This window comes from Carcharodon carcharias, chromosome 14, assembly GCF_017639515.1.
Source record: "Carcharodon carcharias isolate sCarCar2 chromosome 14, sCarCar2.pri, whole genome shotgun sequence".
Taxonomy (NCBI): domain Eukaryota; kingdom Metazoa; phylum Chordata; class Chondrichthyes; order Lamniformes; family Lamnidae; genus Carcharodon; species Carcharodon carcharias.
Window position 1 is genome coordinate 99,149,970 of NC_054480.1, and position 21,046 is coordinate 99,171,015.

The 21,046-nt window shown below is 41.7% G+C and overlaps 1 protein-coding gene across 12 annotated transcripts in view; it reads left to right on the forward strand.

The window, feature by feature from the left end:
* The window catches only part of eps15l1a (epidermal growth factor receptor pathway substrate 15-like 1a), a 375,872-nt gene that overhangs the window by 142,414 nt on the left and 212,412 nt on the right, over positions 1-21,046 (forward strand). For 10 of the 12 annotated variants that reach the window (XR_005945120.1, XM_041204271.1, XM_041204267.1 and 7 more), the window contains 2 exons: positions 3,843-3,905; positions 12,875-12,960. Coding sequence is in view for 11 of the 12 variants with exons in the window: in XM_041204271.1 (XP_041060205.1) it covers positions 3,843-3,905; positions 12,875-12,960 (149 nt within the window). In the remaining variant the exon portion in view is untranslated. The remainder of the gene's footprint in view (positions 1-3,842; positions 3,906-12,874; positions 12,961-21,046) is intronic. The other 2 variants (XM_041204269.1, XM_041204270.1) reach the window with 1 other exon arrangement.

Consider the following 21,046-nt stretch of genomic DNA (forward strand, 5'->3'; position numbering starts at 1 on the left):
AAAGTGTGGCACCCAATATTGAATGCAATACTCCAACTATGGCCTAACGTGTTTTATAAATATTTAGCCTAACTTTCTTATTATTGTACTCTATTCCTGTATAGATAAAGCCAAGGACCTCATATACTTTATTAAGCACCTTCTCAACTTAACTTGCCACTTTCAAAGATTTGTTTACATACACCCACAGGTTTCTAGGCTCCTGCATCCCCTTTAAAATTATATCATTTATTTCATATTACTACTTCTCATCTTTCCTATCAAAATGTATTGCTTCACACTTCTAACTTATCTGCCACTTGTTTCTCCATTTCACCATTCTGTCTACGTCTTACATTATTGAGTTTCATATCATCTGCAAACTTTGCAGTTATCTCCTCCTTATGCAGTCCCTCAGGATTGAAGATGGCTTGCTTCCGCTCTGGTTGATGGGTCTTGAAATGGCTGCTAAGTCCAATGCGCAATCTACATATTCTGCCACATGCAAGGGAGGTGGTGCTTGGAGGATTGGGTGTTTGTGCGCTCTCTCTGATGCTTCGACTTCACCTCTGCATGTTTGCGATGAAGTCTCTTGATGTGTTTGACACCTTCTGGGATAAACCTACTCCATTTTGGTTGATTACAAGTCAGGGACTCCCATGAGTTGATGGGAGCATTTGAGCTCTTCAAGGATGCTCTAAGTACATCCCTAAAGCGTTTCTGCTGTCCTTCTGGGTGTCTCCTGCCTGCTGCTCTTGAGTAGGCCAGTTGTTTCTGGAGTCTGGTGTCAGGCATATGAATGACATGTCCTGCCCATTGGAGCTGGGAATGAGACGTAGGAAATAGGAGCAGGAGAAAACCATTCAGCCCATTGAGCCTGCTGTGCCATTCAAACAGATCGTGGCTGATCACCTATCCCTGTGCCATTTTTCCTCACTATTCCCATATCCCTTGATGTAGTTTTTCTGGATGTTTAGTGAAAGGCCCATTTTCTGATATGCTTCAGAGAAGGAGTTGACAGTGAGTGGGGAGCTTAATTTTTGAGTGAGTGCACACACAAGGGATATCTGCATACTGGAGCTCAATGACTGAAGTTGGAGTGATTTTATTTTGGATTGAAGGTGACCTAGGTTCAACAGTTCTCCACTGTGTTTCAGGATTTAGCCAGGAGTTCCATCTGCTGCAGAGACTTTGTTGTGTTTCAGCGATTGAATTGCTTTTTAGCCGAATGGGTTATTGAGGAATGGAGTTGAGGGCGTTCAAGTCAGAGTCTTGGTTGAGAAGTTCTTCAATGTTCTCTTCATCGAGCATTGACTGTCTGCCTGTCCTTGATGAGCTTCCCTCAATGCTTGGCTCTTAGCGGTGTGGACCCTTGAGTGCTTAGGCCTTAGACTGGTTTGATAGCGCTAATGAAACTGTGCAGGTCGTTGGTGCCTCAAGTTGTTGGATCTCCCGCACTCTTTCTGTCTACTGTTTGTTCTTTATATCTTGGGTTTTATGGTGTACCATTGCCTTCAGATGCCTGTAGGAGTGCTGTTTTTCTCGAGTTCCAGTGAAGTTTCCAGTCTGAGAGAGCTTTCCATTTAGGCTTGATTAGATCCTGTATCTCATGGTTGTTTTGTCACAAAGTTTACAGATAGAGAAGCCAAGGACCTTTCACAGGTGCTTGGTATGGTGGACTTCAGTGTTTACCAGGCACACTATGGTCACACAGTCACCCCTTGTGGCTGGCGGTTGAGAGGCTAGCAGCAAGGCACAGACTGAGAAGGGCTGCCTTGGTGGGATCTTTGAGGTCTTTGATGGTAATTTTCTTGTGGCATTGCTTTCATTGCCTCCGTTGTTTGGGGGCCTGGCTTGTGGAGATGATAGCTTAGATAAGGTGGTGATCAGTCCAGCAGTCGTTGGTGCCTTCCATGGCGCGGGTGATGTGGACATCTTTGCAGATCCTTGATTGAACGATCATTGAGTGTTTGGACTGTGGGTGTTGCTATATGGTCATGTGCTTGTCTCGTTGGCAAACCGGTGTTGTTTATGACAAGGATGTGTTCTAGACGTTTCAACAACAGGAGGACACCTCTGGAGCTTGCTTTCTCTACTTCTTCCTTGCCAATCACACGCTTCCAGAGAATCATGTTCTCCCTGACTCAGTGTTGAAATCTCCAAGGAGGATCAGTTTGTTGCCTGCAGGGACTTGGGTTAGAGATTGCTCAAAGTTGGCATAGAATCCCTCCTTGCCCTCATCTGTTGCCTCAAGTGTAGGACCATATGTGGTGATGACAATGACATGTTGATTCCTCCTTAGGATTATACCACAGGGGGAGTTGCTGAGGTGCCAGACAAACTCATTTTTGATGGCGAAGCCCATCTGTGGCAGAGATAGTGGTGTAACGGTAATGTCACTGGACTAATAATCCAGACTAATGGGCTAATGGGTTGAAATCCCACCATGGCAGCTGGTGGAATTTAAATTCAATTAATAAAAATCTAGAATTGAAAGCTAGTCTCAGTGATGGTGACCATGAAATTATCTTTGATTGTCATAAAAACCCATCTAGTTCACTAATGTCCTTCAGAGAAAGAAATCTGCCAATCTTACCTGGTCTGTCCTTCATGTGACACCAGGTCCACAGTAATGTGGTTGACTCTTAACTGGCCTGGCAAGCCACTTGGTTCAAGAGCAGTTAGAGATAGGCAATAAATGTTTACCTTGCCAGTGACACTCACATTCCATGAAAGAAAAGGCCATTCCAGAAAAAAGTGTATCTGCTGCCTTGCTACTTTTGTTGCTCTTGTCATGACAATGTTGATGTCATGGTGCCTGAGTTCCCAAGCTATGATGGCAGTGCGGCACTCAAATCTATTGTTGTTGGGCTTGTCCATGAGGATCCTGATGTTCCAGATTCCAAACTTCATTTTGATGAGTGGCAGATGCCTGTCTCAACAGAGTTGGAATCCAAGTAGATTCCAAGGTGATTGGAGGCTATGCTCTGCTCTGGAGCATTAGCACATGTCACACAATATACAATTCCCTGTATAAAACAGTGACTTCGTCCAATTAAATGCCCTGTGTTTTTTTGTTATTAAAGGGCATACTAAAATGTGAGGCACTCTGAAACCATGGATACTCACGGACTATGGGCAGCCTTCAGTGCAACAAACCTTTTACAGCTTAAAACATAGGACAACCTGTTGTAAAGCCAGTCTCAGAAACTTTCACTGAGTTGAGATCACCAGCACTTATCCTTGCAGCTTGCTTCCTTCCTGCCCCCGAATTCTTATGAGGCCGGTGTCTGCAGGTCAGCACATGGCAGCAGCCGATTTTGTGAAAGAAACAGCTCATGTGGAATGGGGAGCTCCATCCAGCAACAGAGATAGTTCCATCTCTGGGATTGAATGCTTAAATGGGTTTACCCCTAGGGAGTGAACAGCTACTCTGCTCTGATGAGTGCTGGATAAAGAACTTTCCGTTCTATTGCAAATGCTTGCAGTGCATTCAGTTTGATTATTTTGAAAATAAGGACCTCAGCCCCTGAAGTGTCAGTAATTTATAGGTTTCACTGTGTTTGGATCTAGCTCCGCAAATTTCTGTGTTGATCAGATGTAACTATCATTAACCAATGTAAACTTCAACGTTCAAGAGATCACAGTCAGATTCAATTGATTCCATTTGATGTTCAATTTGCACAGGTGTTTTTTATTTTAACCACGTTTGTTATTTTATTGCCACTTGATCCCACTGAATCTGACCCAAGTTAAAATCTATGTTTTCTCTAAGCGAGCCTGATGCTAAAGTTCTTGATGTTTGTACAATAACCATCTTTTGCATGTACCTGTGGACCTACTTTATTCCTTTCTTTCTGTAGAGCCTCTCAGGCTTCATGACTCCTGTTGGGCCTGAGCTTTCGCAACTAACAGAAATGAGGCGTGTGAGTAACTCATTGTGCACATGTTAACAGGAACTGCCTGCTTCAAACATTCAGCTAGCCATTGCCTTTTCCTCCCATTGCCTCTAATGAACCTCATCTAGTTGTTACATCTATTGTGAGCCTGTGCATGTTGGATGTCATCTAGCTCAGAAATGATTTGGTCGTTCACTGTCTGCTTTGTGGGTGTAAACCTGTGTGCAGTTTTAGTTTTGACAAGTAATCCTGTGATGACTAAGTGAAGGAGTTTGTATAACGTAAATACAGGCCCCACTACTTAAAACATTCATATTTAAACTGGCAGCCACTTATACCGGCTAAAAAGCCATTAATCATTGGATTAAAATAAATTTCAAAGTTGCTGCTTATCGCGTCCTAAGTGCTCTTCTATATTGCCCAGAAAACAGCTGTGTTTACTCACCAGTTCACACCTTGTTTAGGTGCACTGAAAGCAAGAGCTTTTGATAAGTCAGTAATTTAAATAAAGCCGGCTGTATTGCTTGCAATGTTGTTTAATTTCTTCAGTTGTGATCTATATAGTACATTAGTATAGTGGTCTATGTATATGTATGGATATCATCTTGGTCCCTGGACATTGCTGCATGAGTTCCTCAGCGTGGTGTCCTAGACTCAACCATCTTCAGCTGCTTTATCAATGACCTCCCTGCTATCATAAGGTCAGGAGTCGGGATTTTCGCTGATGACTGCACAATGTTCACCATTCACAACTCCTCAGATACTGAAACAGGCCATGTCCATATGCAACGAGACCTGGATAACATTCAGACTTGGGTTGATAAGTAGCAGGTAATAATCATGCCACACAAGTGCCAGGCAATGACCATCTCCAACAAACATCTCCCCATGACATTTGGTGGCATTACTATCACTGAACTCCCCAACTATCAACATCATGGGATTACCATTGACCAGAAATTTAGCTGGTCCAGCCATATAAATACTGTGGCACAAGAGCAGGTCAAAGGCTAAGAGTTCTGAGGCAAGTAGTACCTCCGTGTCTCCCCAAAGTCTGTTGTCCATCTACAAGCACAAGTCAGGAGTGTGATGGCATACTCTGCACTTGCCCAGATGAATGCAGCTCCAACAACGCTCAAGAAGCTCAACACCGTCCGGGGCAATGCCCAATTAGCACCATCAACTTAAATATTCACTTCCTACACCACCATTGATGTACAGCGGCAGTGTGTACTATCTACAAGATGCACTGCAGCAACTCACTAAGGCTCTTTTGATAGCACCTTCCAAACTGCGATCTCTATCGCTTAGGACAAGGGCTGCAGACACTTGGGATTAGCACCACCTGCCACTTCCCCTCAGAGCCACACAACATCCTGACTTGGAACTATATTGCCATTCCTTCACTGTCACTGAATCAGAATTATGGAACAGCCTCCCTACCAGCATTGCAGGTGTATCATGGACAGCAGCATTTCAAAAAAACGGCTTACCAACATCTTCTCAAGGACAATTAGGAATCGACAATAAAAGTTGGTTTAGCCAGTGACGCTTAAAAATTCGCACATTCACAGGAATCTTGCATGAGAATCGCTATCTCCCACCCTCCTCCAGTCCCCTTTGTTCTGGGCGTGATAGTAATCCCTATGCAGGTATGTCTGTCCTGATGTTCAGCGTAATAGTGAACACTCCCAATTAAAACTAAGGGGCTTTGACCAGAGCTGTTGCACCTGTCATTGTGTATAGTAGGTAAATTGCATCCGCACAAGTGCACCCGCCATATGCATTGGAGACCGCATATAGTCGTTATTTTTAAGATAAGTTTTGATCCTCTAATATCGTGATTCCTTACTATGAGTCCCTGTGGTCGTGGTTTTTGAAGAAAGTCAGTGGAGAAATATGTTTTGCCAGTGTTGCTGGTTGAAGCCACATGAAAGCATCTTATTGGTGAGCCTCAACATCAGTCTCTACCTTTTTCTCCTTGTGGATAATCCTTTGGTGCATATCTATTGAGGGTAGATGAGATGCAACCAGCCGTGTTGTTCTATTAGATACAGATTAGCAATGATCTGATGAAATGATGAAACAGATTCTAGGGGCTCAGTGACCCATTCTTGTTCCTGTAAAGAGTAATCATCTTTCCCAAACAAGAATGCCTTCTCTAGGTGTGCACTGTGAGAAAGGATAGCATGCCCATAGATCTTGTGAGGTGTCTGGTATGCATTCACAGTTTAACTTCTGCCCCTTAAATTTGTATAGTATAAATGTTTCATGTTTCCTCTTACCCCATTGTTGTACTAATGTTAAAAAACAGTGACTTTGTGTGGCTGAGTTAGAATAGACGCATAAACACCAGGAGCAGGAGTAGTCCATTTGGCCCTTTAACCCTGCCCCATCATTCAGTATGATCATGGCTGATCCTCTTTCTCAATGCAAGATTCCCGCTTTCTCTCCATACCCCTTGATGCTCCTATATCCAAAAAATTCTCAATTTCTTTCTTGAATACACTTAGTGACCTGGCCTCCACAGCCCTCTGTGGTAGAGAATTCCAGAGGTTGACCATTGTCCGAGTGAAGAAATTTTTCCTCACCTCAGTCCTGAATGGCTTGCCTCATATCCTGAGACTGTGGCCCCTGGTTCTAGACTCCCCAACCAGAGGAAACATCTTCCTTGCATCCAATCTGTCTAGTCCTGTTAGAATTTTACACATTTCAACCAGATCTCCTCTCATTCTTCTAAACTCTAGTGAATACAAGCCCAGTTGAACCAATTCCTCCTCATACGACAGCCCTGCCACCCCTAGCATCAGCTTAGTGAACCTTCGCTGTACTCCCTCTATGGCAAGTATATCCTTTCTTAAGTAGGGAGACCAAAACCACATGCAATACTCCCAAGTGTGGTCTCACCAAGGCCCTGTATAACTGCAGTAAGACATCCCTACTTTTGAACTCAAATCCTCTTGCAATGAAAGCTAACATACCATTTGCCTTCCTAAGTGCTTGCTGCCCCTGCCTATTTACTTTCATTGACTGGTGTACAAGGACATCCAGATCCCTTTATACATCCACATTTCCCAATATATCTCCATTTAAATAATACTCTACCTTTCTGTTTTTCACACCGAATCGTGATAACTTCACATTTATCCACAGTATACTGCGTCTGCCACGTATTTGCCCACGCACACAACTTGTCTAAATCGCCCTGAAGCCTCCTTGCATTCTCCTCACAACCTAGCCCAGTTTTGTATCATCAGCAAACTTGGAAATATTGCATTTGGTTCCCTCATCTAAGTCATTTATATACAAATATCGTGAATAGCTAGGCCCAAGTACTGATCCCTGCGGTACACCACTAGTCACTGCCTGCCACCCAGAAAAAGACCCATTTATTCCCACTCTCTTTCTGGTCTGTCAGTCAATTCTCAATCCGTGCCAGTATATTACCTCCAATCCCAAGTGCTTTAATTTTGCCCTGTAGCCTTTTATGTCGGACCTTATCAAAAGCCGCCTTGAAATCCAAATACACCACATCCACTGGTTCTCCCTTATCTATTCTACAAGTTACATCCTCAAAAAACTCCAGTAGATTACTTAAGCATGGCTTCCCTTTCATAAGCTCATGCTGACTCTAATCCCTTTAATGCTTTCCAAGTGTTCTGTTACCACGTCTTTTATAATAGATGCCAGCATTTTCTCCACTACTGATGTTAGGCTAATTAGTCTGTAATCCTGTTTTTTCTCTCCCTTTTTTAAATAGTGGGGTTACATTTGCCACCCTCCAATCTGTAGGAACTGCTCAAGAGTCTATCGAATTTTGGGAGATGACCAACAATGCATCCAATATTTCCAGAGCCACTTCCTTTAGCACTCTGGGATGTAGATTATCAGGCCCTGGGGGTTTTCCAGCCCTTTAACCTTATTAATTTCTTTGGCACCATGTTTTTTTTAATAATACCAATTTTCTTCAATTCCTCTCTCTCACTAGACCCTTGGTTCCCTAACATTTCTGGGAAATTATTTGTGTCCTCTTTTGCGAAGACAGAACCAAAATATATGTTCAATTCTTCTGCCATTTCTTTGTTCCCCATTATAACTTGACTGTAAGGGACCTATGTTTGCCTTCACTAATTTTTTCTCTTCACATATTTATAGAAGCTTTTACAGTCAGTTTTTATGTTCCTTTCAAGTTTGCTCTCATACTCCATTTTCCCCTTCTTGATCAATCTTTTTGCCTACTTTTGCTGAATTCTAAACTGCTCCCAATCCTCAGAGATAAAAACAAAAAACTGCGGATGCTGGAAATCCAAAACAAAAACAGAATTACCTGGAAAAACTCAGCAGGTCTGGCAGCATCGGTGGATGCTGCCAGACCTGCTGAGTTTTTCCAGGTAATTCTGTTTTTGTTCCCAATCCTCAGGTTTGCTGCTTTTTCTGGCAACTTTATATGTCTCCCCTTTGGATCTAATACTATTCCTAATTTCTTTTGTAAACCATGGTTGAGCCACCTTTCCTGTTTTATTTTGCGCCAGACAGGAATGGATAATTGTTATAATTCATGCATAAGTTCCTTTAAATATTAGCCATTGCCTATCCACAGTCAACCCTTTTAGTAAGATTCCCCAATCCATCATTGCCAACTCATGCCTCATACTGTCATAGTTCCCTTTATTTAGATTCAGACCCCTACTTTCGGATTCAACTTCTTCACTCTCCATTCTAATGAACAGTTCTATCATTTTATGGTTGCTCTTCCCCAAGGCACAACAAGATTGTTAATTAATCCTTTCTCATTGCATAATACCCAGTCTAGGATAGCCTGCTCTCTAGTTGGCTCCTCAACGTATTGGTCTAAAAAACCATCACGTTTACACTTAAGGGAACCCCCTCCACAGTATTATTGCTAGATTGGCTTGTCCAATCTATATGTAGATTAAAGTCACCTGTGATTATAGTTGTACCCCTATTGTATGCATCTTTAATTTCCTGCTTAATGCTTTCCCTTACACCTCCATTACTGTTTGGGGCCTTTGGCAACTCCCACCAACACCCCTTGGTGTTTCTTATCTCCACCCAAACAGATTCCACATCATGATTTTCCAAGTCAGTACCCTTCCTCACTATTGCATTGATTTCCTCCTTTACTAACAATGCTACCCCACTTCCTTTCCCTATTTGTCTGTCCTCTCTAAATATTGAATACCCCTGCGTATTCAATACAACATTATTCATACTTTAGCATTTTGGAAAAGGTCACTACAAAACACTTGGCTGCTTACATCCTGCTTTAAATTGAGTGCTAAAGGAGTTTGATTTCAGTGGTTTACTGACGATCCATTGCAGCATTGTGTGTGTTGTTCTCTGCTCAGTGCTTTCTGGATCCTGGCTTTCCACAGATTAAAATCAGTGTCTACAGGAAATAGTCTAAAGGTCAGCTTGACCATGCTGTTAACACCCTGAATGCACAGCAGCAAACACATGCACTGGTGATCCTTAAGGGGAATTAAAATGTAATGTTATGATTGATTTCTTCACAGCTTGTAAATCGGAGGTTTTGTTTTGAATGTTAGATAAAAGCCCTCCCCTTAACAATTTTGTGAGGAAAAAATATTTTTCTACCTTTCCCTTTTTGGGGCTTCTTACACTGCATACTGCTGTTGACGTAGAGAATGGATTGTAGATATGACAAATATGAAACTAACCGCTAAAGGACCTGATTGTTTTAGAATCAAACAGTACAGAAGGAGACCATTAATCCCTGTGCCTGCTGTCTGAAATACCTACCATTTAATTGCACACCCCTGCTCTCGCCATAGCAGTGCAAATGTTTTCCTTTTATAGTGTATACACAATTCCCCTTTGAAAGTTATTGTTGCTTCCACTACTTTTTCAGGCAATGCATTCCAGATCATAAAAACGCGAGAGTAAAAAAAAATTTCTGTTTCCCTGACTTTGGTTGGCAATAATCTTAAAATCCGTATCATCGGGTTACCAACCTTCCTGTTATTCTTTCTCTTTACTCTATTAACGCTCTCATTCATTTTTGAACATGTCTTAATTCTCTCTTTAACCTTCTTCCAGTTTTCTTTTTCTCTGGGAAAGCACCTGTCAGTCACTGCTTATACATCATGCGTTTAGCAAGTTTACGTGGGAGATTGTAGGAATTTTGAAGGATTATTGTGCAGTCTGCGCTTTATGCATTTGTTTACCTCAGTTTCTGCGCTCTTTGTTCTCATTCATAAATTTATCTTTTTCCCTTGTTTGGAATTTTATTTAAAGACTTATTTTAAACTGTAATCAGTTTCCTGTTTTGCAAGTAAACATCACTGCAGTGCTGAACTTACTGCACAAATGCTGCCTTGTAAATCAGAGACACAGCTTCCTTTACGAGCAGTAGTATTGGATTTGCTTTGCATGAGTGGCGTAAATGTCAGTATGTGTCCCGGACAGTATGTGTCATGCTACGTGATTGCCATTCCTTAACGTAGGACAGATTGGTATTGAGCTGGTTGACTTCCTTGGACTGGGCAACCCTATCCCATGCTGCAATGGCTCATCTTCACTGGTCCATGCCAAACTTGACTGCTGTGAAGATTTTGGCTGAAAGATAGGTTAGTGCCGGTAAGACAGCAAATTGAAGAGTAATATAAATGCTGCTAATTGTCTAAAGAAAATACCGCTTGCCCATAGCACCTATAGAGACATTAATCAGGGCTGAGCTCCATGTGGCTTAACATATGTGGTCCAAACAGAGTCTAAACAGAGCTGCATCTGCAATAATCTGCATTGCTGTGAGCATGAGAGAGAAAGCTTAAAGGCAGATTGTACACTGACCTAAAGTATTCCCTGATGATACTGGGGTATTGATTTATCAGACTTGTGTGCTTGCACAATGTACCGGAAAATATGCACAGTGAGCAAAATATAGAGCAGTGACCTTGGAACCGGTTCAGTGACGTGTTTATTTGTCCTCTCAACTAGATGTTTCCTTTGCAAAATGGTAACTCATTTTAAAATCATTAGCAGTAATTGCATCAAATCGAAACACTGAATGGAGTAGGTTATCAACAGTCTTATCTATTGACAGTACCCTACTGGCTTCAGTCCAGATGAAAGCAAACGTGCAATTGTGCTGAACTATTGAGTTTCCTTTCTGTTTCGTTAAAAATGCCTTCTGTATTTCCCTGGAACCATGAAGTCACGCTGGGTACAGTTCCACAGGTGTTCGTCATCAGGTACCTTGCCAAGTGTGTTCCTTATGCGAGCCTAGACATTCTGTTGTATTTGGTCATGAGGTCATTACAGCTGAGCCAAAACCTTTCCTTAACCTGTTGTCACACCTGCAAGATTTTTGCCATTGGGTTGAGAATAGGCTGATTTATTTAATTTCATGGTGGTCGGGAGTGCTTAGATGAACAATAGCGTACCTACTGCCACCTCAAAGTAGCATGGCACAGACCAGGGATTGATGGTGGAACTTCTGAGTGGTTTCACACTGGTTATTACTTTATCTGTTGAGCCATCTTGGCACTTGGTTCTTCCTGAAAGGAAGCATTGTCTGTAGTGGCAGATGTGTCATGATAACCACTTTATCACCTTTTCAGCTGCTGTTCCATTGTGTGGATGGATGTGGCCAGTACGCAATCTTTTACCACATTTCTGTTTCACACCCTCTGATATTTTGTTTCCTCCTTCCCACCCAACTCTCCTTGATGCCACATCATCGCTGGATCTCCTACCAAGAATTTGGTGAGTCACTATTGACCAAGAACTGAATGGAACTAGCCATGATATCAATGCAGTGGCTGCCAGAATAGAAACTGGGAACTCTGTGTTGAGTGACTTACCTTCTGAAGCCCTTGAAGCTTCTCCACCATCTACAAGGTTCAAGTCCAGAATGTGATGAAATATTTGTTACTTACCTGGATGATGCAGCTGGAACAATATTCAAACAACCCAACACCATCCAGGATACAGGAGTCCACTTGGAGCATCTGCCACTGAACTCAAATCCACCGTCTTCATCATCTGTCCATTGTGGCTGCTGGTGTGTATGATCTACAGAATACATGGCAGTACCTCACCACGGTTACTTTGACAATACCTTCTCTCCCCGTGACCTTTACCACTGAAAAGAACAATAGCAACAAAATCGTGGGAACACCATCACCTCCAAGTTGCATGTCATTCTAACATAGACATGTATAACCATTCATCATCACTGGGTTCCTGCCTAATCGTTACAAGGACTGCAGAGGTTGAAGGAAAAAGGCTCACACTGCCTTCTGGCAATTAAGGCTGGGCAAAAATTGCAGCCTTGCCAAATTGTCCAGATCCTGAGAAATGAGCATCTATTTCAGCATTTTCAGCTTAACCTCTAATTAAAGTTGATGCACTACTCATTTTTGCATTGTTGGTCTGAATTTATGAAACTAATAGTCAAATGCAGTTATTTTTAAGTTCACAAGTTTGAGAATTACACAAGACAAAGCCTAAACTGCAAAATAATTAAAGGTGTCTCTTTTTGAAGTGTGAAGCTACAGTCCCTACTTTTTGCCATCAGAAGGAGCTCTTGAGCAGAAGTAACTCATTGGGAGTCTCTAGCGTTACAAAGCTGATGCCACAGTAGCCTATCACCAAGCAGACCTGTATTCACCATATCAGGCTTCACAGAATCACTTATCTACTCAAAATAGTTGAAAAGCAGAATGATTGTGGAAATCTGAAATAAAAACAGAAAATGCTGAAAAGACTCAGCAGATCTCACAGCATGTGAAGAGAGAAACAGAGTTAATGTTTCGATTGACCTGAAATGTTAACTCGGATTCTCTCTCCACAGATGCCACCTGACTTGCTGAGTATTTCCAGTATTTTCTGTTTTTATTCAAAATAATTGTTCAGCTACTAGTGAACTTATGTTTTTAACTCTGTAATAGTTAGTCTTTTTTTTAACCTCCTTTATGATGGACTTTTCCATTTCTCTGTTCTCCCAATAGGATAGCACAAGTTCGGTCGGCTCGGGAGATTTCACTGGCATCAAAGAGCTGGATGCAATCAGCAATGAAATCAGTGAACTACAAAAGTGAGTATTTCATTAATGCCAACAGCAGCCGATCAGATTGGGAATACATTTCTCTCAGCTTTAGGATCAAGCAGTCACATAAGAGAGAAATGCACAGCTATTCAAAATACAAATCTACTGATATGTGATTTCATGTGCCTTTCAAGTGAATTATTACAGAATTTTAAAAGCAACTCATGAGGTTCCCCCAAAGTCATTAGATAAATGCATTGTGTAGTGTGGTACTGAGCTACATAGACTGGACAGGTCCCAAGTTTGATTGCTGGGTTGACCTGCCAGTGCTCACTCACTCACATATGAAGAATGGTTGTTCGGGTGAGGTACATGGAGAGATTATATATTTTCCAGCACAAAATAGCGGATTAACAGATAGATAACTCTTCAATGGCAATTTGTGCCTTAACCAAGTCAAACTGTAGCCACATAATGGCTCCCAGTGCAGCTGAATGAATGGTAACAAAAAAGTCTGAGCTCCCTGCACTTGTTTGAGGTGAGGGAGGGGTGGGTGGTTGAAGAAGGTGGTTTGTGTTGGAGAGGAGAAGTCAGAAGTTACCCTTTGTGTCACTGGATGGCCTTTGAATAGTGGGTAGTTTAGTGATAGAGAGCAGGGTCTGATAATGCTTTAGGCGTTCCAACCAGATCTGGAGATTGATGGTTAAACCAGTTGTCCACCAAATATGTTCAGATCGATGTCCCTTGAATTTAAGACATTGGAGATTTAGTCATTCATGGGATGTGGATGTCAGTGGGAAGGCCAGCATTAACGTATCTGAATTGCCTCTGCTGAAACAAAATACTACGGAATCTGGAAATTGAAAATAAAAACAGAAAATGATGGCAATAGTCAGGTCAGGTAGTATCTGTGGAGAGAGAATTAGGGTTAAAGTTTTGTGATGATGACCTTTCATCAGAGCTGGGAAAAGTTAGAAATCTAATAGGCTTTAAGCAAGTGAAAAGGGGGAGGGAAGGTGGAAAAGGGACGCAAGGGAAGGTCTGTAATAGAGTGAAGGGCAGGAGATATTAAAAGACAAGAAAGGGTCGAGAACGAGAGGACACAGCTTTTAAGTAATTAGTAAAAGAAGCAAAAGTGATATGAGAAAAACTTGTTCATGAATCGAGTGGTTTAGGTCTGGAATTCATTGCCTGAGAGTGTGGCGGAATCAGGTTCAATCAAAGCATTCGAAAGGGAATTGGACTGTTATCTAAAAACGAAGAATGTGCAGAGTTACAGGTAGAAGGGGGAGAGTATAAGTGTATATCTCATTCGGAGAGCCGGTGCAAACACGATGGGCCAAGTGGCCGCCTCCTGCACTGTAACAATTCTGTGATTCACTATAATGAGGCACTCTGTATCCATATTGCAGAAAAACCTGAAGTCATATCTTCGTAAAGGAACCTACATAATATTTCTCTATGGTCTAGTGGGATATTCATTTTCTTTCTCACCCTGTCTTGGGTCATTTGATGGTATCGGTTGCATTCAGTATCCAAATTATACATCACATGATATCTACTGGCGCTGCTCTATCTGTCTTTCTATTTGTTTCATCCTCTGATTATTTCTGTTTGTCTCATTCTGGATTTCTGAATTCTGTTTGAGCTTGGAACAGTTGCAGATCTACCCACTGGCCAAGATGTGGAACTATATGCAAATTCAAAGCACCAGTTTAAGATGTCAGCTATTTTTTAGGGACCTAATGTTATGTGATGCTTCAAATTGCTTAACTCACAATCACAGCATCACCTGTAGGTCTAGCAAGTATTCTGTGCAACTCTATAACCCACCTACTAATATGAACGTGTATTACATGAGGCACAAAAATTGACAAAATGCCAAAGCAGCACTTTAAAAAATTCAGTGAGAAAGTACGTAATGAGTCAATTATACTATAAGAATAATTTTGGGTTGAATGTAGAATTCTCTCCAATGGAATTCAGCATCTTCTGTAATTTCTCCTATCTTGTACATGCATTAGTTTTTTCAGACAGTAATACTGATCACATTGTGACAGTATGGTTCCAAACTTTTTAAAATGCAATTCTTTAGTGATGAAATTCTGAATGCTGCTATTAACATTTAAAAGTGCAGTCACTCACAGATTTAATTTACTACCTTTTGGTTTCCGTATCCACCACTTTTTGGGCAAATTGCGTTAACTTACTGCTCACTATAACTCACTGTACATTTGTTAACTTCTTGGTATGGAACCTTCCAGACGAACGACAATACTTTATGATAAAAACAGAAAATTCTGGAAACGTTTAGTAAGTCTGGCAGCATCTGTGGGGAAAGAAACAGTGTTAATGTTTCAGTTCAATGATCTTTCATCAGAACTGGAGAAAATTAGAGATGTATAGGATTTAAACAAGTATCATGCAGTGCAGTGGTATTCATTATCTTCACTAGACACATCTTTACCCATTACCATTCCCTTCAGCTTTGCAACTGCTTTTGCCACTTCACTCCGTCGCTCCAGCTTTAAATTATATCTGAGCAAACTCATCTTACGCCAGTGATCCAAACTTTCAACTGTCACTGACTTATCAAGATGCCCTGTTCTTGGCACCCAAACAACCAGGGGCATGCAGGCTAACAGCATCTTGTGGTGACCCCACCTGACCCTGAACATTTGTGGTGCAGAACAACTGAGGAGAAGCACCCACAATGCATTGGGTTGCTTGTCAAGATGGATACAGCCATTTCTGGAGCACATAGCATTTTGGATGTGCAGCCCGCCAATAGTAATTTCGTTTTTCAATATCATAGCAAAAATGAGGAAAGGTTGGACAGACTAGGCTTATATCCACCAGAGTTTAGAAAAGTAAGAGGTGACTTGATTGAAACATATAAGATCCTGAGGGGTCTTGACAGGGTGAATGTGGAGATGATGTTTCCTCTTGTGGGAGAATCTAGAACTAGGGGTCACTGTTTAAAAATAACAGGTCGCTCATTTAAAACAGAGATGAAGCGAAGTTTTTTCACTCAGCGGGTCATGAGTCTTTGGAACTCTCTTCCTGAAAAGGTAGTGGAATTTGAATATTTGTAAGGCGGGGTGGATAGATTCTTGGTAAGCAAGGGGGTGGTAGGTTATCGGCAGTAGGTGGGATGCAGATTTCAGGTTCCTATCAGATCAGCCATGATCTTATTAAATGGCAGAGCAGGCTCGAGGGGCTGAATGGCTTACTCCTCCTTGTTTGTGTGTTCATGGGACATGGGCATCGCTGGCTAGCCAGCATTTTTATTGCCCATCCCTAATTGCCCATGAGAAGGCGGTGGCTTGAACCGCTTGAGCCCCTGTAATGTAGCAAACACCCACAGTGCTGTTAGGGACGGAGCGCCAGGATTTTGAACCAGTGACATTGATGGAACGGCAATATAGTTCCAAGCCAGGATGGTGAGTGGCTTGGAGGGGAACTTCCACATGGCGATGTACCCATGCATCTGCTGCCCTTGTCCTTCTGGGTGTAGAGGTCGCGGGTTTGGAAGGTGTTGATGAAGGAGCCTTGGCCAGTTGCTGCATTGCATTTTGTAGATGGTACACACTGCTGCCACTGTGTATTGGTGGTGGAGGGAGTGAATATTGAGGGTGGGGGATGGGGTGCCAGTCAAGCTTTGTCCTGGATGTTGTCAAGCTTCTTGAGTCTTAATGGAGCTGCACTCATCCAGGCAAGTGGAGACTATTCCATTACACTCCTGAATTGCGCCTTGTAGATATCAGACAGGCTTTGGGGAGTCAGGAAGTGAGTTACTTGCCGCAGAATTCCTAGCCTTTGACCTGCTTTTGTAGCCATAATATTTATATGGCTGGGCCAGTTCAGTTTCCCCAGAAGCTTTCCTCATGAGATTAAATAAGTTAAATTTAATAACATGAAAATCTTTAATTTGTATAGAATCTTATGTGTTGGACCAATCTCATGGTCTTTGGTCTATGATGAATTTTTGTTGAAGTAATTTATTATAAGACAGCCTGAAGCATTTTCAACCATCTTAATCCTGAGGAGCCAAGTGGAAGACCCCTCTCACCCTTCTCCTGAGGTCCTCTCCATCACAAATGTCAGTCTTCAGCTGGTTGATTCATGTCACATGAAAAAGTGACTGAATGCACTGGATGCAGGAAAAGCTATGGGTCCTGACAAGATCCCAGCTGTTGTGGTGAAGACATACACTCCAGAACTAGCTGTACCCTCTAGCCAAGCTGTTCCAATACAGCCCAACAAAGTAGAAAATTGCCCAGGCATGCCTTGTCCACAAAAAGCAGGACAGAATTAACCTGGCCAATTGCCTGCCCCACCAATCTACTCTCAATATCAGCAAAGTGTTGGAAGATGTTGTTGACAGTGCCATCAAATGCCACTTACTCACCAATGCTCAGTTTGGCTTCTGCTAGGACCACTTAGAGACCTCTTACAGCCTTGCATCAAACATGAACAAAAGAATTGAATGCCAGAGGTGAGGTGAGAGTGACTATCCTTGATATCAACGAAGCATTTGATCGAGTATTACATCAAGGAGCCCTAGTAAAACTGAAGTCATGATAATCAGGATTAAATAATTATCTCAGCCCCAGGACACCATTGTAGGAGTTCCTCAAGGCAGTGTCCTAAAACCAACCATCTCTAGCTGCCTCATTAATGACCTTCCTTCTTTCATAAGGTCAGATGTGGGGATGTTGACTGGTTGCACCGTGTTCTGTTCTGTTTGCAGCTGCTCCGGTAATGGAGCAGTCCTTGCACGTATGCAGCAAAATCTGGACAACATTCAGGTTTGGGCTGATGTTTGGCAGGAATATTACTTGCGACTTAAGTGCCGGAAAATGACCATCTCCAACAAGGGAGGACCTAACCATCTCCCTCTGACATTCAATGGCATTAAAATCACCAATCTTTACCGCCAGCATCTTGGAGGAGAGTAGGAGAGGGCGAGCATCAATGCCACACAGATATTGTAGCTACAGAAGCAGGCAGAGACTGGATATTCTGCTGCGAGTGGCTCACCTCCTGACCCTCCAAAGCCTTTTCACCATCCACAAGGAATAAGACAAGAATGTGATGGAGTACTTGCTATACTCAACCACTTGCCTGGATGAGTGCAGCTCCAATAACACTTGAAATTTAACACCATTTAAGACAAAGCAGCCTGCTTGATTTGTGCCCCCACTCTGCTGCCGCCCTGTTCCACATCCTGAAACATTCACTGTAAGATACACTACTGTAACTCCCCTGCAACCACTGCAAAGGTTTTTGACAGCATGCCCAAACCCATGACCTCTAATTCTGGAAGGACAAGCGCGGCAGGCGCATGGGAACACCAAACCTGCAAGTCCCCTTCAAGTCACATCATTCCTGTCTTGAAAATATATTATCATTCTTTCACCATTGATGGGTCAAAATCCTGGAACTCCCTACGTAACGGCGCTGTGGGAGTACCTTCACCTCACATGCTGCAGCAGTTCAAGAAGGTAGGTCGCAACCACTTTCTTCAGGACAGTTAGGAATGGTCATAAAGTCTGGTGTTGCCAATGATGCCCACATCCTGTGGATTAATGTTAAAAGTGCAGTTACTGTTAAGTAGGAAACTGCAGCTGCGTTGCAGACGCAGCACGATTAAATTGAATTTGCAGTGCGCTAACAAACTATTTTGTCCAACCGATCAGTGCTGACGTTTGTGCTTCACAGGAGTCTTCTCCCACTGTACTTCATCTAACAACATCTGATAAACAGCAATGAGATGAATGAACCTTTAATCTGTTTTCAGTTGTGGCTAAGGGGGAAATGTTAGCCTGGATGTGGGAGAGTTCTATGCTCCGCCAATAGTGTTATGGGATCTTAAATGTTTATTTCAAAAGACAGACATGAACTAATTAATACCTCCGACAATGCTGCCCGTATTTGGTACTTCACTGGAGAACTGAGCTGGATTGTGTGTTCAGTTGCTGGAAAGACAGTTGAAACCGCAACTTTTTGAGTGGATGGAGAATGCTACCAAATATAGTTTGGATAGAGATTATCCTGTGAAAAATTGTAGATGGTTGAAAAGAATTGGTTTATTTTATCAATATTGTCCTTTTTAAAAGTCTATCTTTCCTTGTGTCCTTTATGTTTTTTTAATGACATTTGCAGAAATTTAATGAGCATCCCATATTCAAAGTGTTTAATAGTCCTGGGACACATTCCTAGCATAGTTCAGAGTCCATATGCCCAACTTTCATTCAGTAGGTCTGCACATCTTCCTCTTCCTTCCTAGCGCACACTCGGGACTCTTCATTACCTTCATTTATCACATAGCAAGAGGTGAAAGCTTTGATTTTCGGTCATTGTTCAAGGTTGTGACACCAGTTGTGTGAAGCAATTGCCTTAATAATCCTGGCGCCAAGTTTTTCTCTCTGATATATTGAGATACAGCCTTTGCGAGCAGCATTGTTTTGGAGGGCAAGATCCAAATCTGTTCTGTAACAGACATATCGATCAATTTGTTCCCATATTTGTGAAATTTCTGACATCTGAATATCTAGAGCAGGAAACCAGCCTAGTTGTTTTCAACCATTTGAATGTTATAATTTCTTCTTCTGATTTCTGTTTTATTCCCTTTTTCTTTTCCCTTCTCTCTTTCCACCAGTTGAAAATCTAAAGCACTTCCAAGACTATTAGCCAAAACAGGTTGTCCTAACCTGTTCTAAGTCAGTGATGAAGCCACAATTAGAATGTTATGTGTTGTATTGGATTCCAATCTTCAGACCAACATTGATACAATTGTACAAGGTTCACCAGAGATTGCAGATTTCAAGGATTTATTAATGAGGACAGATTCTAGGAAGTTAAATGGTTATTTTTGGTTTTTTGGGAGGTAATATTCAATTTTTATGAAATGTTAATATGAATGGATAATGTAGAGAAAAGATTGTTTACAGACCATAAATGCAAGGTACTGGCTGGGAGTATATATTGCACCTCTCCAAGTAAGGTGCAAAACCAAAAAATACTGAAAATATACAGCAAGTCATCCAGCAAAGATCTGAAAGTTTTTGTGTGAGACTCTTGGGCAGAGATGTGTTTGATTAAGGATGCACTTGAAACCCTAACTTGACTCTTCTTACAGATGCCATGTTTCTCCAGTATTTTTTCTGTTTTCCTTTCAGGTTTGCAGCATATTTTGTTTTGTTTTACATGATGAGGATTGTAGGTATCATGAATGGATTCTCAGTAATAATAGGATAATAAGGTTGGACCAGGTTTAATTTGATGATTGGATTCTCCTTTGGACAGCAAATACCATAAAAAATTAATACACTCATATTATAAAAACAGAGAAGCATTTGTTAAAATTTGGTGGGATCAGTTGAATTAAAGGCAGTGGGAACAGAATGGTAAATTAATTTGTGGCTTTCAAACTAAAATTCTCAAACTGGACGTTTCTGTGAAGATGTCAGACTTGTGAAACTTTTTGAATTTAGTTCAGCAGCACCTTTGTTCTAGTATGTTGTAAATAGTGATAGTTCTTTCTCTGGGTAATTGATTTCATTAAGGTGTGATAGTATCTATTTGCAGCGAATTGAAGGAGCGTGTCAGTATTTGTGATGGGTTCCTCTGGATGAGAAGTTTGAAAACCACTGCATTATTTATATGCATTATAAAGAAAAAGGATAATTATTTGGGTAGGAATAGGATCAAGGGTTGATGAGATGAATGCAGATGGTGAGTAGTGAGTATTGTGGAAATGATGGCTTCTGATCTGTTTTGAGCCATGAGAATGTTATGCCAAGGAGTTGACTGGCCTGTGATATTTGATTAGGTAGAAATTCAGGAGTTGTTCCTCCCTAACTCTAGGGCAATGCCTCTTCAGCCAATCAGCATCCTCTTCTCATGCAGTATAAATTGTTCCCTTTACAATTGGTATTCTTGTGAATCCGTCCCGATGAGTGCTAGATGAAAAGCTTTGGCAGCATTTCTCTTTTTTTCAGCAATTCTAAGTCTTTTTCTTCCCGTCTCTCCAGATTAGCCCCCTCTTCTCTGCCAGACTTACCTCAAATCCACCCCCTCTTTCTCTTTGTGTCTCCTGAAGATGCTAACTCACTGCAGAACAGAGGCA